The sequence below is a fragment of the Castor canadensis genome, chromosome 3 (genome assembly GCF_047511655.1).
Source record: "Castor canadensis chromosome 3, mCasCan1.hap1v2, whole genome shotgun sequence".
In the NCBI taxonomy this organism is placed as follows: Eukaryota; Metazoa; Chordata; class Mammalia; order Rodentia; family Castoridae; genus Castor; species Castor canadensis.
Genome location: NC_133388.1, coordinates 17,378,164 through 17,397,021, shown reverse-complemented (window position 1 = coordinate 17,397,021; position 18,858 = coordinate 17,378,164). Strand labels below are relative to the sequence as shown.

General features: G+C 41.3%; 1 protein-coding gene across 1 annotated transcript in view; it reads right to left on the bottom strand.

Moving 5' to 3' along the window:
* Positions 1 to 499: 499 nt before the first annotated feature.
* The window catches only part of Catsperb (cation channel sperm associated auxiliary subunit beta), a 134,280-nt gene continuing 115,921 nt past the window's right edge, over positions 500 to 18,858 (bottom strand). The window contains exons 19-26 of the mRNA XM_074066957.1: positions 13,674 to 13,813; positions 10,500 to 10,697; positions 9,161 to 9,271; positions 6,441 to 6,551; positions 4,461 to 4,596; positions 2,141 to 2,241; positions 1,077 to 1,151; positions 500 to 788 (exon numbers count right to left, since the gene is read on the bottom strand). Of these exons, the coding sequence (XP_073923058.1) occupies positions 600 to 788; positions 1,077 to 1,151; positions 2,141 to 2,241; positions 4,461 to 4,596; positions 6,441 to 6,551; positions 9,161 to 9,271; positions 10,500 to 10,697; positions 13,674 to 13,813 (1,061 nt within the window). The 3' untranslated portion in view covers positions 500 to 599. The remainder of the gene's footprint in view (positions 789 to 1,076; positions 1,152 to 2,140; positions 2,242 to 4,460; positions 4,597 to 6,440; positions 6,552 to 9,160; positions 9,272 to 10,499; positions 10,698 to 13,673; positions 13,814 to 18,858) is intronic.

The window sequence follows — 18,858 nt, the reverse complement described above, 5'->3', positions numbered from 1 at the left end:
TGGGGTGTTTGAGATCTGCTGAAACTTGTCCAGCTAGTAGGTGCCCATGAATCTGGAATTCTGCACTTTGCATGTTTGCCCAGTGTTCTTCCAACGCCTAGGATGGGGTCACATTTCCCTTTCTTCATTACTCCAGTCTGGTTTTAACATTCAAAAACTTAGATGATTTCCTCGGACTCCCAGGAGTCTCTGAAAGCACATGTGTCCACAAGCCTCCTTTACCTATTCCTGGCCCCCGTCTCATGTTCCTATCCTGAAACAGCAAGGTGCAGGGCCTCTGCCTCACCAATGGGCTCCAGCCAATATGAGTTGAAAAATACAGAAAATCCATGCCACACAGAGTTGGTTATTATTTTTATACTATTCAAAAGATCTCAAAGAAAAGTTACACAAGTGCTGAAATAAATTTTCTATGTATTCAAAAGAAGAAAATGAAATGGCAAACCTATTGGTCAATTTGAATTATAACAGTAATTCTGCAGTATTTTACCTGGTTGTATAGTTAACATATGACTATATTGTTCTAGGACTTGGTTAGTAAAACTAGAAATTTGAGGATTATGAGTTGTTGACTACTGATATTTTCCTCTAAGAGCCAGCTACGTGACACTGACACTTGACAGGTTCATTTTGTTTCTCTGAATCCATCTTCGGAAGGCCCTCAGAGGGTGGATGTTATGCAGCTGGAACATAAATGCTGTAAAAATTAATCCCCCCAGCACTACGGCTGTTGCCAGGGCAATAAGTGCCTGCCCTGGAAATGGTAATGGTGTTTCGTCAACATAAATCTGCAATGAAAAGCAAAACTTTTCAGCTTTCTGTATCGAATAATAAAAGACACGGGGCATTATATGATTCCCCAAATTAATCACCCAGCAATGTCCTGCCAAGAGTTATTCATGCACTCAGCAACCTCCAGGCATTCACAGTCCCGCCTCCAGGATCCCGTCTCCAACCTCGTCCACCACGCACATAAATTCTGCCCAGTGCTTCTCACTAGCGTCCCTTGGATTGACACTTGTGGTGGCATTTCCCCCAGCCATCACCCTACTTGATACCTCGTGCATTCACAATACCTGAAATTCTTCAACTAAGTTACAAAAGGTGACCCCAGGAACAACGGACACTCTAAAGTGAAACAGCTCAGAGCCCTGTGGGGAAAAACATGCCTGGTCATATATATCACACACACACACACACACACGCACACACACACCACACACACACGTATATTCCTTGCAGTAAAAACGTACATTGTCATCCCTACAGATGCCAAACAGAACGATTTGCAGTCTGATACTAAGACACACACATCATGAATCAAATAGAGGGACTGAACACAGGAATTCAGTAACTGCAATTTTTTTCAGAATAAACTTAAAACCACAAAGCCTAAGTCAGCTTTGATGAGTTCTCTGGACTAACCCTCATATTTGTGGTTTTCATATATCCCTTAATTTTTATTGGTTTTTCACAGTCACGTGGCTTATATGAGCTTCCTGTGTTCAGGTGGCCAGATGGAACCAGAAGACCTATGCCTGTATATATCCACAAAAGCCTGTTTCTTCACCCTAGCTTTTAGAAACACCTTTTCTGCTCCTTTTTGGATAATTTGCCTTGCATGTCAGCTTAAAAAATAGTAAGCCTGCTGGGTGCTGGTGGTTTACAGCTATAATCCTAGCAACTCAGGAGGCAGAGATAGGAGGATTGAGGTTCAAAGCCAGCCTGGGCAAATAGCTCATGAGACCCTATCTCAAAAAAACCGTTCACAAAAGAAGGGCTGGTGGAGTGGTAAGACTGCCTGCCTAGCAAGTGTGAGGCCATGAGTTTAAACCCTAGTACCACCACCAAAAAAAAAAAAAAAATATATATATATATATATAGTAAGCTAATGTTAAGTTCAACTTTCAGATTCCTTTAGAAATAATAACATTTCTGTATACTCTGAAGTTCCCATTCTCTTCACTCATGGGTATCTATAACTTAAAACTAAAACCGATCTTATTTTAGTTATATGTGTTTTTCTTTGGCAGTGTGGGGTTTGAACTCAGGGCCTTGCCCTTGCTGAACCACACCCCAGCCCCAGACATATATGTTTTATTGAAACAACACAGTAAAAACAAAAATGTCATTGACTTACCATTATACTTAGGTTGAGACCTAAAGGATTATACACGGATTCATGAAGAACTGATTCTAAATAACTTTTCATTTTCTTAATATTTTCGGGTACAGTGTGTCCTAAAAACACATGAAATATATTTTAACCATACTTATGTTATTTTCTTATTTTGCCTAAACTTTGTCACATGCATTAAGGTAGAGTGAGAGACACCATGACTAAGTACTCTCACACTTTTAGTTCTGCTTGATGCAGTAGATGCCATCTTCAGGGAGAAATTAGGCCCTGTCCCACACCTTCTCTCAGGACACCCTGCAGAAGGACAGGGCTTCCGGCTGACCTCTTCCTTCCTGCCCTCTGCTCATGACCAGCCCTGACCTGAGGATTCTTCGAGCTTTTGGCAGTGAAATCATCTCAAGATCGCCTTAGTGGTGGGTAAGTGATTTTCAATAAGATGGCAGAAAAATTTCCCGAGAGGACCACTTAAGTCTTTTTTTTTTTTTTTTTTGGTGGGACTGGGGTTTGAACTCAGGGCTTTGCGCTTACAAAGCAGGCACTTTACAGTTTGAGTCACACCACCAGTCCATTTTTCCCTGGTTATTTTGGAGATGGGGTCTCACAAACTATGTGCCTGGGCTGCCCTTTAACTGAAATCCTCCCGATCTCAGCCTCCCAAGTAGCTAGGGTTACAGGTGTAAACCATGGGCACCTGGCTCCACTTAAGTCTTTTCAAAGGAAGTGATCTCTGTCTTTCATGTCATTCTTTCTAAAACAAGATAGATGGCGTAGGTGTTAAAAATTCCAGTGGAGAAAGGTATATGGGACCTAAAGGGAAAAATAAGGTCTGATTATAGCCTTGGCCAATTTCCATGGAGTAAATACTCTCAGAATACGTATTTGTTCATTTTTGTTTTTGAGACAGGATCTTGCTTTGTAGCTCAAACTCATAATCCTCCTGCCTCAGCCTCCTGAGTGCTGAGATTATAGCTGAACACAGTCCTGCCTGGCTCCATGGCTAATTTCCAGCTACCAATTGTTTAACAGCCAGCTTGTAAAATGTTTTAACATTAAAAATTAGTACTTCAAATCTGATAAGAGAAGTCTCTAGGACACTACAAAAAAATGGGAATATTAACTACAGCAAAATGTCTGGAACTTTACTGGATCTTTCATGCTTACAACTGCACGCTTGTTATCCCAGCTAAATCAGGAAGCAGAAATAGATGGATCATGATTCAGGCTGGCCCAGACAAAAAGTGAAATCCAATTAAAAAATAACCAGAGCAAAAAGGGCTGGAGGTGTGGCTCAAGCAGAAGAGCACCTGCCTAGCAAACTTGAGGCCCTGTGTTCAATTCCCAGTACTGCCAAAAAAAAAAAAAAAAAGGAATACATCTATATTGGGCAGAGTAAGGCTCACTGAATACCAAATACCTGGATATTTAGTAACATACTGATGACTGATTAAACTTTCCATTGAATTGAAATATAGTTCCTTTTTTATTAAAAATATTTCTGCATCTTTTCACTTATTTTACCATATAATCCTTAAGCAACTTTACTCAGAGCTGGGCACCAGGGGCTCACGCCTGGAATCCTAGCTACTCAGGAGACAGAGATCATGAGGATTGTGGTTCGAAGCCAGCCTGGGCAAATAGTTTTCAAGACCCTATCTCGAAGAAAACCTTCACAAAAAAAGGGCTGGTGGAGTGGCTGAAGGTGTAGGCCCTGAGCTCAAACCCCAGTGCCACACACACAAAAAAGAAACTTTGCTTTGATAATTAGAAGATAGATTATAATCTCCTCTGAATGAAGTGCAACACTAGACCAGCATGTAGCACAAATCCAGTCACTGTTATTGCTAATCTACAAAATGATTTTCTTCTTCCTTTTTTTTTTTGCAGTTCAAATTCTTCAAAAACACACTTCTGCCATGGGATCCAGGGCACTGAAAGTGATGGAGACAAAAGTGGAAGACAGTAGGAGTAAACAGCCACATGCCAAGTGATTGAGATCCTTTCCAAAGAACTATTGGCCCTCACTTTTCTAAACAGGCATCGGAAGGCACTGATCTTTTCCTCTTCTTGTTTCGGGTGGTGCTGGGGTTTGAACTCAGGGCTTTATGCTTGCAAAGCAGGAACTCTACCACTTGAGCTGCATCTCCAATCCATTTTGCTCTGGTTATTTGGAGATGGTGGTCTCAGGAACTGTTTGCTTGGGCTGGCCTTGAACTGTGTCTTTCAGCCTCCCAGTGAGCCAGTGGCGCCCGGGGAGCACTGATTTTAAACCAATAATAGCACTACTTATGAGATCAAATATTTCTGAAGACAGCAAACCTACTTAGCTGCCAGTTTTTTCTGCTATTCACTTCAGTCACTGTCACCAAATATGAAGATTTCACTGGAATAAGTCCACTTTCACTGAAAATTTCCAAAGACACGGGATAACTGGAAACTGGAAACTTAAAACGACGGACCTAAAATACAAATCCCAAGAATCCATGTAAATTTGGGCAATTCAACAATAATTTCATTTCCTGGTCAAGAGTGAATAGATATATTCACTCTTGAATATATCTAAATTCTAAATGTTCTAAATGAAGTGCTTGTAAGGGTCCCTATCCTTCAGGTATGAAAACCTCTGTCTTGGAACAAAATCCACATGAGCTTCAAAGGAAGCATGAACACTGGGGAATGACACAGCCTTCTGTCAGTCTTTTTCACAGGTATTTACTATATACTATAAGGTCATTCAAACCTTTTTTTTTTTTTGGCTAAACCATATCACTTGAGGCCCTAAATGAATTGGGCTCTTTCCCCAAGACCCCCGCCTGTCACAGTCTTTCAGGCATAGTCAATAACTCAGGCATTGTGGGGGAGGGTGTCTGTTCAAATCCAACTCCAACGCCTGTTAATAGTGTGATCCTTAGCAAGTTGCTTGACTTCTCAAGTTAAATGGGATGAATCATGGATAAGGCTAAGAAGAGTGCTTAGTAGATGGTAAATGCTCAAGAAATATTGTTCTTCCAGCACCCAGGGGGCTGAAGCAAGATCAAGAGTTCAAGGCCAGCCTGGGCTATGTAGTGAGCCCCTGTCTCAAAAACCAAACAACAAGCCAGGCATTGGTGGTTCACAAATATAATCCCAGCTACTCAGGAGGCAGAGATCAGGAGGACCATGGTTCAAAGTCAGCCTGGGCAAACAGTTTGAGAGACTCTATTTTGAAAACACTCAACACAGAACAGGGCTGATGGAGTGGCTTAGGTGGTAGAGGGCCTGCCTAGCAAGTGTGAGGCCCTGAGTTCAAGCTCCAGAACCACCAAAAAAAAAAAAAAAAAAAAAAGGAGAGAGAAAGAAAGAAAAGCAATATTATTCTCCTTCAGCAAGGGATCTATAACACCAACCCTAATAATTTACCCAATGCTGGCTTTATGCTCAGCCCTGTCTTAAACATATACAATCACATATAGTCAGATTACATTACCTACATAAAATATACAGTATCTCTGTATAGTGTTTTTTGAGATCCTTTGAATGGATCTGCATAAAAATTATATCAAATGCACTTGTGACTGTGCCAGTGCACACATGGACATTAATTTGATTTGTCTTTGGATGCTTTAATATTAACAGAATGAAATGTTATTTGACATAGAACCCATCCCTTTAACCAACATATTATACTGTCTTCTTTGTCACTATCACAAGAATAAGCATCCTGATGACAAGGACCTCAACTTCTGTATTCAAAGAACCCGATACATATTAGATACTCAAAAAAATTATTATTTAAAAAAAATTTTTTTGTGGTACTGGGGTTTGAACTCAGGGCCTACACCTTGAGCCACTCCACCAGCCCTATTTTTGTGATGGGTTATTTCGAGATAGGGTCTCATGAACTATTTGCCTGGGCCGGCTTTAAACGGTGATCCTTCTGATCTCTGCCTCCTGAGTAGCTAGGATTAGAGGCGTGAGCCACCAGCGCCTGGCTCAAAAAAATTATTTTAAATAATCAACAATCACCATCATGTGGTATACTGCTTTCAGGCGACACCTGGCTTTCACAAAGCTGTGTCTCTTTGTGTGGGTCCCATGTCACGGACAGACAGTACAGGTCTTTTTATTTTACCTTACAGGTAAGCCTCATTAACTCCTCTAGGCATATTTAAGTGCAGGCCCTTTCACCTGTGTGTCACATTTAGTTCTATGTTATACTAGACATGATTTCTACGTCCAAGCTTCATGTTTAACCAAAAGGCACACTTCCAAATCTTATGAATAGGAAAGTACTCTGTCTTCAGGTAACTAAAAATGAGCTTACTTTTTCTTTGCAATCCGAGAAAGCAACAGCGTCTGAAGACTTTTGGCCATTTGTACAATTGCACGCCTTCCGGTTAGGAGCGTTAGTACACTGCTTATATCTGCCAGTTTCCTGCAAGCAGAAACACAGGCTGATTTTCCCATGGCAGGGTTTCTCTGAACTGAGTAAGTGTTCAATAAACATTAGTTCCCTGAATAAATAAAATTCCCAAGAAGTTAAAAGGGGAAAATATCTGTAAACAATAAAATAATGGGAGGCTGAAGGGAGAAGAGGGGGGTAGCTCAGAGGAAGAGTGTTTCATGCAGTTGGTACAGGAGAGATTATACATGTTTGCCATTTTACTCTCTCTCTCTCTCTCTCTCTCATTTATCTAATTTTTTTGAGCACTGGGGATGGAACCCAGGACCTCATGCATGCTAAGCACACACTGTACCAAATGAGCTACACCTATAGTCCCAGTTGGATCATATTTTTAAAAGCACAAATATAATCATATCAGTCTCTTACATAAAATCCTTAGGTGGCTCTTGACTTCCATGGTATAAAAATTCAAAATCCTCTTGATGGACTGGAGGTCCTATGCTTTTTTTTGGCAGTACTGGGGTTTGAACTCAGGGCCTCACACTTGCTAAGCAGGCACTTTACCATGGGAGCCACTCCATCAGCCCTCTTTTTTGTTGAGTATTTTCAACATAGGGTCTCACCAACTGTTTCCCTGGGGCTGGCCTTGATCCTCCTGATCTCTGCCTCCCGAGTGGCTAGGATTACTGGTGTGAGCCACTGGCTCTTGGCTTCATCATTACAACTTGACTGGGATGTATTTTCTCAGGAACATCTTTTCTGACCCTCTTGGACTCCATTAGGCATCCCTGATACATATGCATCCTGCTTGCTTTGTGTCTGCTCCACTATTGATCTATCTGAAACTTTAGGGTAACTAGGATTAGCTGCAGAAATTTATTTAAAATGCAGATTTCAAAGGCTGTACCCCTAGTTTCTGATTTGGTAGCTATGGGTTGAGATTGTGAAAGCTGCATTGTAAAAATATTTATATAAAGTTCAAACTCTGGTCACGTTATTTATCTTATTTTTTTGGTAGTATCTGGGTTTAAACTCATGGCTTTGCACTTCTGAGACGAGATAAGTTTTCTACAGCTTGAGTCATGCCCCTCATCCTTTTTTGCTTTAGTTATTTTTCAGATAGGGCCTCACATTTATGCCCAGGCTGGCCTAGATCTTGATCCTCCTACTTATATCTCTCAGGAAACTGGGATTACAGGTACACACTTTGAGCCCTGCCCCCCCATCCCACTGTCCTTGAAACTTGAGCCTCCTGATTCCCCCCCTCTCAAGTAGCTGGGATTATAGGCATAAACCATTATGCCTAGCTATTGTTCAACAATTTTTAAGCACTCTCTATGTCTGACACCGTTTTGGGCATTAAGGATACAGTAGAGAACAAGAAAGATGGAAAACCTTGTCTTATCAGCTAACCTTCTTATTGGGTCAGAAGGGCAATAAATAAACCAAATTAGTAAAATATACAGAATTGTTGTAAGTTCTATGGAGAAAAACAAAGCAAGGGAGGGGGCAAGGAGTGGAGAATGATGGAAGTGGGGTTATGATTCCAAACAGAGAACTCAGAGAAGGAAAGCCTTACTGGGATTGCAACATTTGAGCAAAACCCTGAAGAAAGTGATAGACTGAGCACTGTGACATCTGGTGAAAAAGTGTACCAGACAGAGGGAGGAAACACGGTTGTCATATTTGAGAAACAGCAAGGAGGCCAGTGTGGTGAGACCAGACCGAGCTGGGGACAATCAGGTCATGTGTAATGTCACAGCTAAGTCATGACAGGCCTTATTAACCATGGTAAGAATTTGCTTTTCACTCTGAATGAGACGGGAAGACGATGAAGAATTCTGAACAAAACAAATGCCAGTTTTCTGTCTTCTTGTGTGCATGTGCAGGTGGGTGCGTTTTTTCTGGAGGTTCCTTTGAGAAGCTGCCTCACATTGTGCTTTTCTTCTGACCCTATGTGTCCTTTTGCTCTTTCTGTCTTGCTCATTCCACCTCCGGAGAAGTAGCTGGTTTCCTCCATGGAGCCAGGATACAGGGGTTGGGCTATTTTCTAGGTAGAACCATTTTTGGAACAAATTATCTTCTTCCTTTTTGGATGCCATTCTTTTCATAGGGCTAAGAGACATGGGGTGGGTCTGGAAAAGATGCTTTCACCCCACCTGTCCTCTTGATCTCTAAATGGAATCCAGAGAGAAGTCAAGGATGGAGCCATTTAGCTGGGTGCTGGTGGCTCATGTCTATAATCCTAGCTACTGAGAAGGCAGAGATTAGGAGGATCACGGTTTGAAGCCAGCTCAGGCAAATAGTTGGCAAGACCTTATCTCAAAAAAATCTATCACAAAAAAGGGCTGGTGGAGTGGTTCAAGGTGTAGACCCTGAGTTCAAACCTCAATACTGCAAAAAAAAAGGATGGAGCCATGTAGGCTTCTCACCCCAAGAATAGAGGTTAAAGGAGAGGGGCTGATGTGGTAGCAGAAAAAAAAGGGGTAGTGGTGGTAGTGATAGTAATAATGGTAATGATTAATAATGATTTTTCTCATTTAATCCACACAGCCAGGCCCACCTATAATTTTACTGAATGTGATTTCTTGAGTCCAAAATAAATACTGTCCTTGTTTACTTATAGGAAACTGACTCACCTTTGATTTATGGAATAGATTTCTTGGTATGGGTTTGCTAGGGTCTGCATGATAAAAATTATCTGTGAGTGGAATAGCAATTCCCATATTAGATGGGGGCCTGTAGTTTACCTGCAAATGATGAAGCAAAGAAAATCAAGGCATTAAATGCAAATAAGTCATTTTTATCTCCACATATTCAAAGTAAATTTCTCTTCCTCCAAAACACTACTCCCCCTTATTTTCTGGAATTTCAAAAACCTCAACCCACGGTAATATAATTTGGAACATACAAACAAGTGAAAGCTACTTTTAGTACCTAAAATAGCTGTCATAAAGTCAATGCAATAATGTTTGAGCGTTTTATAAAGGAGACTTAGTGATGTAGTTAGTACATACTGCTTACTGCTTCGAGTTTGGTTATTTGCTTTTTGTCACAAAAAATAAAAATTGTAAGTAGTAAGTGTGAGAAATACGCTCACCTGGGCAAACTCAAGGAATGGATTCAGAGATAAGAGGAGTAAAAGTAAGACTTTAATGGCACTCTTGCAAGATCCGGTGCCTGGCAAGCACAGACCCAGGAACCTCTTACAATAAACATTATATTGCCTAGTGCGCAAATCCCTCCCCTGGTCCTCATTGGCTGAGGGCTGGGGCGTGCATGCTTCCCATCCCCTCCATTGGGTCATTTTAAAATATGCCTCTTTTGGGATTGGTCAGATTTTAGAGGAAGGTTTTAGATGGTATCCACTTCCTTTGTGGCAGGAAGGTCTCCCCGTGATCTGTGCTTTCTGGCGTGTACAGTTTTTTACCCATTTCCTCATGATTTACCCCTCCGAGTTTAAGTTCCCTTATCAGTTGATTCTCCCCCAACATCCGCAAGCTGCTATGCAAGGAAGCGGCCAGGTTTAAATGCCTTGCCTTGAAAATGGACCACCACTGACTTTAAATAGTAAGTTAGTTAATTTTTATTTTAAAAAGGATCACAGACTTACAAAGCACACAGTTAAAATTAGTACATTGAAATGGGACCAGTCAGATTAGTTTAGGATGAGTTGATGTCAGGGCAAATGGCTGTGTGTATCACGAAAGCCCAAGATTATACCACCATGATATCACATATGCTGGGGTTTGAACTCAGGACCTCACGCTTGCTAGGCAGGCACTCTTATGGCTTGAGCCACTCCACCAGCTCACTTTCCCGTTTTGGAAATAAGCAATCACCAGCGCATCCTCAAGACAAGGTTTGAAAACTGACTGAAGTGTTTGAGGCATCTCAGAAAAGAAATCCTGAAACATCTGAGCACACACACAGAGTGCATGGTTGCACGTCTCACACCAGTGTACCTAGGTGTCTTACCGGCAGAGTTTTGATCATATTGAAACCCTGACTGTCCATGTGGACGCCGCTAATCCAGTGTTCGTCTGGTATGAGCGTGCTGGGAACATGGTGCATAGATCTGAGGTAACTGCAGCTGCTCTTCAACGTCGGCACCAGTGTAGTGACGAAGCAGTCAGCTGCGGCTTCCCATAGAACCAAGGCTAGGGAAATGGAGTTCTGCAAGTGTACAGATAGATGAAGGACATTAGTAACTTCTGAGCCGGACTGTGCCCACCCGAACCTCACCTGTCGGAGTATAACCCCCTCATCCCAGAATGTGACTGTATTTGGAGAGACAGCCTTTAAAAGAAAAACGAGGTCATTCAGTGGGCCCTTATCCAGTATAACTCATGTCCTTATAAGAACAGGCGATGGGGACACAGCACATGGACTGGAGGGCAACCATGTAGGGAACACAATAAAGATATAGCCATCTACACTTGTGCCAGTGTTTTGCTCTTGGACTTGTTGCTTCCAGAATGGTGAGAAAATACATTTCTGTCGCGTAAGCCACGCGGTTGTGGTATTTTGTCATGGCAGCGCTAGAAGGCTAATGTAGCAGACAGCTACAATAATATAGAAAACTGGGGGTTGGAGGTGGCTCAAGTGGTAGACACCTGGAAAGCCCTGAGTTCAAATCCCAGTACCACCAACAGAAGAAAGAAAGATATGAAAAAAAAATAAGTAAAAAAAGTGATACTAGAACTAGAATAATAAATTTGACCATAAATATCTGTATTAACAGAAAAAAAGCATTCTTTTTCAGGAAGAAATATATTCCAGTTGAACTGATTTTGGGAAACAGCAGAAATGATCAGGGATTAGAAGGATTTATTAAACAAACAGCACTTAGCCAGGCATCAGTGGCTCGTGCCTGCAGTCCTAGCTATTCAGAAGGCAAAGATCAGGAGGATCGCAGTTCAAAGCCAGCCTAGGCCCATAGTTCTGTGAGACCCTATCTCAAAAAAAAAACTCATCACAAAAAAAGCCTGGTGGAGTGGCTCAAGGTGTAGGCCCTGAGTTCAAACCCCAGTGCCACAAAAACAAAACAAAACAAACAAACCACTAGTACATCTGACTCAGATCTATGGGCTTTCCTTCCCTCCATTCTCTGATGAAAATCTGGATATCTACTTTGATGGTATGAATAAAATAACTTTCTGTTGTTCTACATTTTGGAAAAAAATTCACTTAGTAATCTTTATCTCATAAAGGTAAGTTTTTGGGAGGAATTTATGCACAGTAAATATATTTGATCCTTGGGCACTATTCAAGTATTTAATAAAACTAGGTAAGTTCTGTTTGAAATTTTAGAGTGGTTTTGAAATTAAAAAAAATGCAGCAGTATTAGTAAGTGTATTGATATAGTAGACTCTGGTAGTATAGATTTGTCCCTGTCCCCACATGCTATAGCTGCCACAAATGCTGTATTTGTATGAACTCCTGGAGTTTGGATTTTGCATGTCCTGCAAAAGCCCATGTGTTGAAGGCTTGGTCCATAGCCTATGGGGAGGAAGTGGAACTTTTAGGAGGTGAAGCTTAGTGAAAGAAAGCTAGGTGGGTGTGGGTGGGGGTGGCCTTGAGAGAGATATTGGGGACCCCAGCTACTTCCTCTCTGATTCCTGATGTCATTAGGTAAACAGGCCTCCTCTACCATGTGGTCCTGCCATGATGTACTGTGCTGCCACTGGCCCAAAGCAATGGTGGCCTGGAGCCTCTGAAACTGTGAGTTGAAATAAATCTTTCTTCCTTATGACTTTATTATCTTAGGTATTTTGTCACAGTGATGGAAAGCTGACTATCTAACACTGTACTTTTACCAAGCACATTGAACCTGAATCCAAGCATAGTTCTATGCAGCAGACTAAAAGGCACAAGTTAAGATATAAGGGAGTGAGCAGAAAATCCAGAATGTTGGACATTCTATAGTATAATGGACCCAATTTATATAACAATTCCATGGCAGGGGAAGGAAATTGAATTGTAGGGACCCTGAAAGAAACTTAAGAGATAATAAAAAATAAAAAAAAAAAATCGAGAAACTTAAGAGATAAACAACCACATACTATGTGAATCTAGTTTGTATTTTAATTCAAACAAATTGTTAAATTTTTTTTGAGAAAATTGGGGAAATATAATTATGAACTGGGTTTTATGTAAAACCCAAGTCTTATTTATCCCATTTAATTAATGTATTAATTTTTTTTTTTTTGGCAATACCAGTGTTTGAACTCAGGGCCTTGTACTTGCTGGGCAGGTGCTCTTCTACTTGAGCCACACCCGCAACCCTGAATTTTTTTTTTTTTGAGAGGAGGTCCTGCTAAGTTGTCCAGGCTGGCCTTGAACTCACAATCCTCCTGCCCCAGCCTCTGAAGTAGTTGGGATTATAGATATGTACCACTGTTGCCAGGCTTTCAAGTATTATTCAAGAAATTTTAGGAGCCAGGTGCCTGTAATACTTGTTACTTGGGAGGCTGAGATTGGGAAGATCGAGCTTTGAGGCCAACCCAGGCAAATAATTTGAAAGACCCCATCTCAAAAATAACTAGAGCAAAATGGCATGGAGCTGTGGCTCGAGTGATTGAGTGCTTGTCATTGCGGGCTCTAAGCCCTGAGTTCAAACCCCAATGCCACCAAAAAGTAAATAAATTTAGGGATGAAGTGGCATGTTATATGACAGATAATAAGCTATTTTTTAGAGCTGTGTATTGAAGCATGTAGGAGAGAAACGATATCATGTCAGCTGTTCATTAAAAAATACATCAGAATGTAGACAAAAAGTGAAATAGGAATGATAAAAGAAGTATCACAATCTTGACTATTGTTTAATCTTAGTAGTGGGTAGATAGAAGTTCCACTTTTATCCATATCTGCACTTTTTTTTTTTTGTGGTACCAGGATTTGAACTCAGGGTCTACACCTTGAGCCACTCCACAAACCCTTTTTTGTGATGGATTTTTTTTGAGATAGGGTCTCCTGAACTAATTTGTCTGGGCTGGCTTTGAACTGTGATCCTCTTGATCTCTGCCTCCTGAGTAGCTAGGATTACAGGTGTGAGCCACCAGTGCCTGGCTATTTTTCTTCTTTTTATTAGCTTATGTCCTAAATTTTCTATAATTAACAGACATTTTTGTAATTAAAAGAAAATCTTACTTGACGTAAAGATTTGCTATCGACAAAAACTTCTATTGAATAACTATCAGTATCATCAAAATAGCTCTCTAGCTTAACTTCCAACAAACTTGGGTTTCCGACTAATACTTTCAGCAGAGGGATATCAATTGTCCGAGTACCTATGAAAACAATGTCAACAGTTAAAAGCATATAAGGAAAATTGCAAACATGGTTTTAAATTTTACTTTTGAATTAGCATACATTAATAACACGAGGGGGATTTCATTGTGAGCATTCTATGCATGCATACAGTGTTCCTTGAACATGCTCACCCTTTGGTAAACACAATTCAAGGATGATTGGTTAATCAGGATTTTAAAAGATTATGAAGACTGCATAGTGGCTGCAAATACAGTTAGCAATTATGTAGAGGCAACTTTAACCATAGTTCTTAGGACCATTTAGCTTCACAAATACTTCCTCAGAGAAATACTTTTCCCCTCCATCTCTCATTCCTCAACCAGGTTTTCAAATGTATAGCAAAGTCACTTGGAGAATGCTGGTTTTGCTGGCTGCTAGGTGGGTACACTTAGGGACAATTATTTGTGCTTTTGGAGTGAGGGAATGCTCCTGCCTCTTTAAATGACCCTTTAATATTCCTTCAAAGTTTTGTTTTCTGTTGTTGTTGTCATTTGTTTATTTGTTTCATATAAGGTCCTTCAGTGGAACTAGTCAGAACTGCTCAGTAACCAACTCACTATGTTTTGGTGACCTAGAGTAAACTTTGCTCGTCATCATACTAAATTCTCTGCCTGGAGGTAGTCCCAGCTGCCATTTTTTCTTTTTTCTTTTTTTGAAACATGAAAGTATAACCTCAATCTGAGCATGCTCAGGAATGTGCACATTCTCTACATATGCTGATGAGTTTTCCTACATGAATATATATAAATTTCTCCAACAGAAGCCCCTTTATGTCTTTGTTCAGGGAGACACTACTTTGGGAATTATATCAAATAATAATAAAACTTTCTTCACTCTTTTATCTTCTTATTGTGCTAACTGGTTCTGCATTTACCAAGAGGCAAATCTAAGACAGTTAAGGATTACTGCAAAGAGACAGAAGGAAAATAAATTCTGGGCTTCTTAACCTATTATCCATTAAAAGCAAAGTGTTACTGAGACTCCCTTCCCTCTAGTTTCACTAGCTCATAGTTGACTTCAAAATCACTAATTTTGGAGGTCACACAGCTGAGCATACATTATTAGTTTCCCATTAGTTTTGATGATAATGGTGTCCTTTGCAGACTTTTGCTAAAAGCATTGACTCTTCACTTGAGCCCTCAAGTGACTAAAATGGATAAAAGGCTTGATTTCTTTTGTCTTCATATTATAACAGGTGCTTAAAAACTACTTTTGTGCTGGTGGAATGGCTAGCAAGCGTGAGGCCCTGAGTTCAAACCCCAGTACTTTAAAAAAAAAAATCTGCTTTTGCTGAGGAGCACTGACTCTTTATTTGATCCCATGAATTAACTGAAGGCAGGATAAAAGCTAGGCATCCCAGCCTCTATATTGTTTCTATGTTCTCTGAGCCCGTCTCTCTTGTGTCATTTTACAGCCATCTTGGAATCCAGGAAGAACTACAGAAGACCAACCAGCTGCCAGGTGTCAATGACTCTTATTGTGGCAGGACCCCAGCTGACCAATCTTGGGACAGTGAGCTGCCAGACCACCTGTGATTGCTGCCTGCCACCTCTGACCACTGGACCACACTTGTAACTGGGACTGTTTAATTATTCGTACCTCTCCCCATGCTGGGAAGCCCAAGGTTAACACTTTTTTTTTTTAAACCAAACCAGCAATCTTCTCTCTGCTTTATCACTCTCTGGGGAGTAAACCTCTGTGGAACAAGACATACGACTTCACAGATGTGGTGCCAGCAAACTGGAAGATAAAAACCAAGGCCACCATCTGATTTGGGACATGCAATCTGTCTCATACCCTGTAACTGAGCTCCTGCACTTTCCCTTAAGATCCAGTCATTTTCTCTCAGGAGTAGGACAACAGAGCTTTGAGATTCAAATCTCTCTGTTCTTCTCTTTGTCTGGCAAATAGTAATAAGCCTTATTTCCTTTCCCTCAAAACCCTTTTTTTTTTTGTGGGTACTGGAGTTTGAACTCAGGGCCTTGCTAGAAAGCACTCTACTGCTTGAGCTATGCCTCCAGCCCCAAACCTGCTCTTTTTATTTGTGAATTGGCTGTGCAAGGCCAGGGAACCTAACTTTTGGTAACAATATTGTGTCTGTCCCCTTTGCTGCCTTAACCCTTGGGTCAGATTCTACTCAGTTCTGCTTGTGGACATGATGAGCATCTAAAAATCGTTTTGTCCATGTCCATAAAACATGGTTAGTGTGGCCAACTGCCCGTTGGAGGTGCTAGGTGTTTCTTCTACTCTGTCCTGTGCTACCTCGGCAGCTCCAGCACCTAAACCGAACCATGAAGCCAGGCTGTTTATAAGACCATGATGACAATGCAGGCTCTGGGAGGAACTCAGCCATTCCTGGGAAAGTCAGCCACCTGTTGACCTGCACACCAGATCAGAATGCTTGCACACAAAAAGGCAATGTCTTGTGAAACTCTGCGATGGCCAGTAGAAACTTAGCAAACTTTAGCAGCCCACTCTAGCAAATCAATAAAGGCCTGCTGCCTCCTTTGAGGAATGAGCACCCTGACTACTCTTTAATCAGTGCTGGCTCCCTTCTGCTGAAGCTTCTGCTGAAGAAGCTGTGCTCATCTTGTTCACAATGTGTGGTCTGTCACTTCTGTCATGCTGTAGGAGCCTGCCATCTGGAATCAAATGCATTGAGTTTGGTTATGGTAACACTGAGTTGGTTAACTTAATAGAAAAACTAGAGTATACATGCTCAGTTAAAGGGGCTGACAAACAATTGTTGCCAAGAGAGAGTCTTAGGCATTTCAAGTAAAATACTGTATTTGTTTAGGTCACTTGTTTGCAACTTTTAGGTCACTTGTTTGCAACTTTGCCATGCTGAGAACTTTATTGTAAAAAGAGATTTGAATATAGTCTAACTGCTCTTTTCATTAATCAGAAAATCAGTTGAGAATAACTCACTTGCTTGCAGTCTCTTCTGAAGCTGTTTCCCTTAATGCAAAGTGATCTGGTCAGTGCTTCTATAACAGGGTCTCTCTTAAAACTGTCTTTTTCCCCCCTTCCCTATTGCCCTTCTACCTCTCTCTCCCTAATCCTTTGTTCAAAGAGCAGCCCCACCCCGACATTAACTGCTAAAATCTTTCTTTGATTCACATTGTAACATCTTCCTTAGTAACTAGCTGCAGGAGGTCAAGTCCATTGTGATGTCCTGGAGAAGACACAGGCCCTTACTGACCAAGACCTGCCCACCCTGCAGCTCACTGCTTCCTATCTGGGAAGATAGAACTTTAAGGAACAAGCCCCTGAATCTTCTTCAACACATCAACTTTGAATAAACTTGATTCCTTTTTACCAACACTTATCTCCAGAATATTGGTACTGCCTTTTAGCAGTAAAAAAATGCACTGTAAGCAGGTCAAGAGTGCAGCTATAACAGGTACTGAGAAAACTGCTTTGGCTAAAGGCACTGTCTCATCACTTGAGCCTGCACATGTCCAGAGGGTAACTAAAAGCAGGGTAAAACTCAGCATCTCTGCCTCCATCTGTTCTCTGCTCTTAGCTTCTAGGAATGACAAGACTGATGGATAAACATCCTGTGGCTAGGAATATCAGGGAGCTGCTGTGATCACAAATCAGACGCGTGCTTCAAAGTTGATGGGCAAGGCAAAATTTACTTCTGCAGAAGGGTGTACCTCCGACCTAAGTCAGGCAAGCCAACACACGGGATGAAAGAACCACCTCAGTTTTTGTCCCTAATGCAGAACTGCCCCTTTGCTCTAAGGGAGGGAGCTGAGTTCAGTCTTCATGATTGACTAAGGTTGAGGTTTAGGGGAGGGCGTGGGGAAAAGTAGACATGATTGGAGAGCATGGACACAAAAAATTGGTTGGTGTACTCAAGGACAAAGAGGTGACCCATAAGGTGTGAATTCTAGGATTCTAGGGGAAACTGAGGCCTGAAATGACTGACCTAAAATGGCAGCACTAAGTATATAATTAACTGTGGGCCAAGGAGATCTTGAAGCAGAGATTCCTTTGGACAACGATTATCTTAAAACTAGCAGTTTGAGTTTTAGGACATCCAATGACAAACAATTCTCTGCTTAAAGGCAGAAACTTTACAGCCAGGCCATGTGCCACCAAGCACATAGATAGATAACTGGGGAAATTAGCTAATATCCACATAATGATGGACATATTCTATAGTCTGGTAGTGTGTGTGTGTGTGTGTGTGTGTGTGTGTGTGTGTGTGTGGGAAGAGGGTCAAACCCATGACTCTGAGATTAAGAGTCTCATGCTTTACCGACTGAGTTCTCTTACAGAAAAGACCCAATTTAGTTGATTCTCACACCATGACAAGAATCAAGATTATCCCCCCAGGAACAATGCCTTTCTTATCACGACAAGGCCCCACCCAACCAATCTTGAGATAATGATCAATCAGACCACACCTTTGACCTGGAGTGCTTGGCTATGCACACCTCTTGCTCTCTGCCCCAATTCTCCCTGCATTTAAACCTAAAACTGTGTCCCTGTTCCAAGATTGGCTGAAATGCTTGCTCTCCCTATTTCCTAGTACAGGTCAATACATTCATAAATTCTTTTTCCGTCCTTCACCACTACTCATCCTCAATTGGTATATTGGGGTGAGTAGCCTGACTGGACAGGTTGGTGTTAGGTAGCAGTTAGCCATGAGTGGTGGGGAGGCAAAGGAAGCCTAAAATGAATGATTCTTCAAGGTCTCTGACAGAAAAACATTAAAAATTCCAATTCTTAATGGCCTCTGTTACGCTCAAAATAGCCCACCAAGGCCATGGGATGTCACAAGATGTTTTTGAGTCACCCACCCTAAGATGGGTCACATCAATTCCTGAACCAATAGATCTTTACCTAACAAAATAAAAACTCAGGCCTGTAAATTAGACCATAGGGGTCAGGTGTATCCCATAATAGTTGGTATGTTGTAATCAATAGATCTACCCTAGTGACCTTGACCAGGACATTAGCATCGTGGACTGGTCCTGGGGAGGAACTTAATGCTCCAAGCCCCTTCTACTTC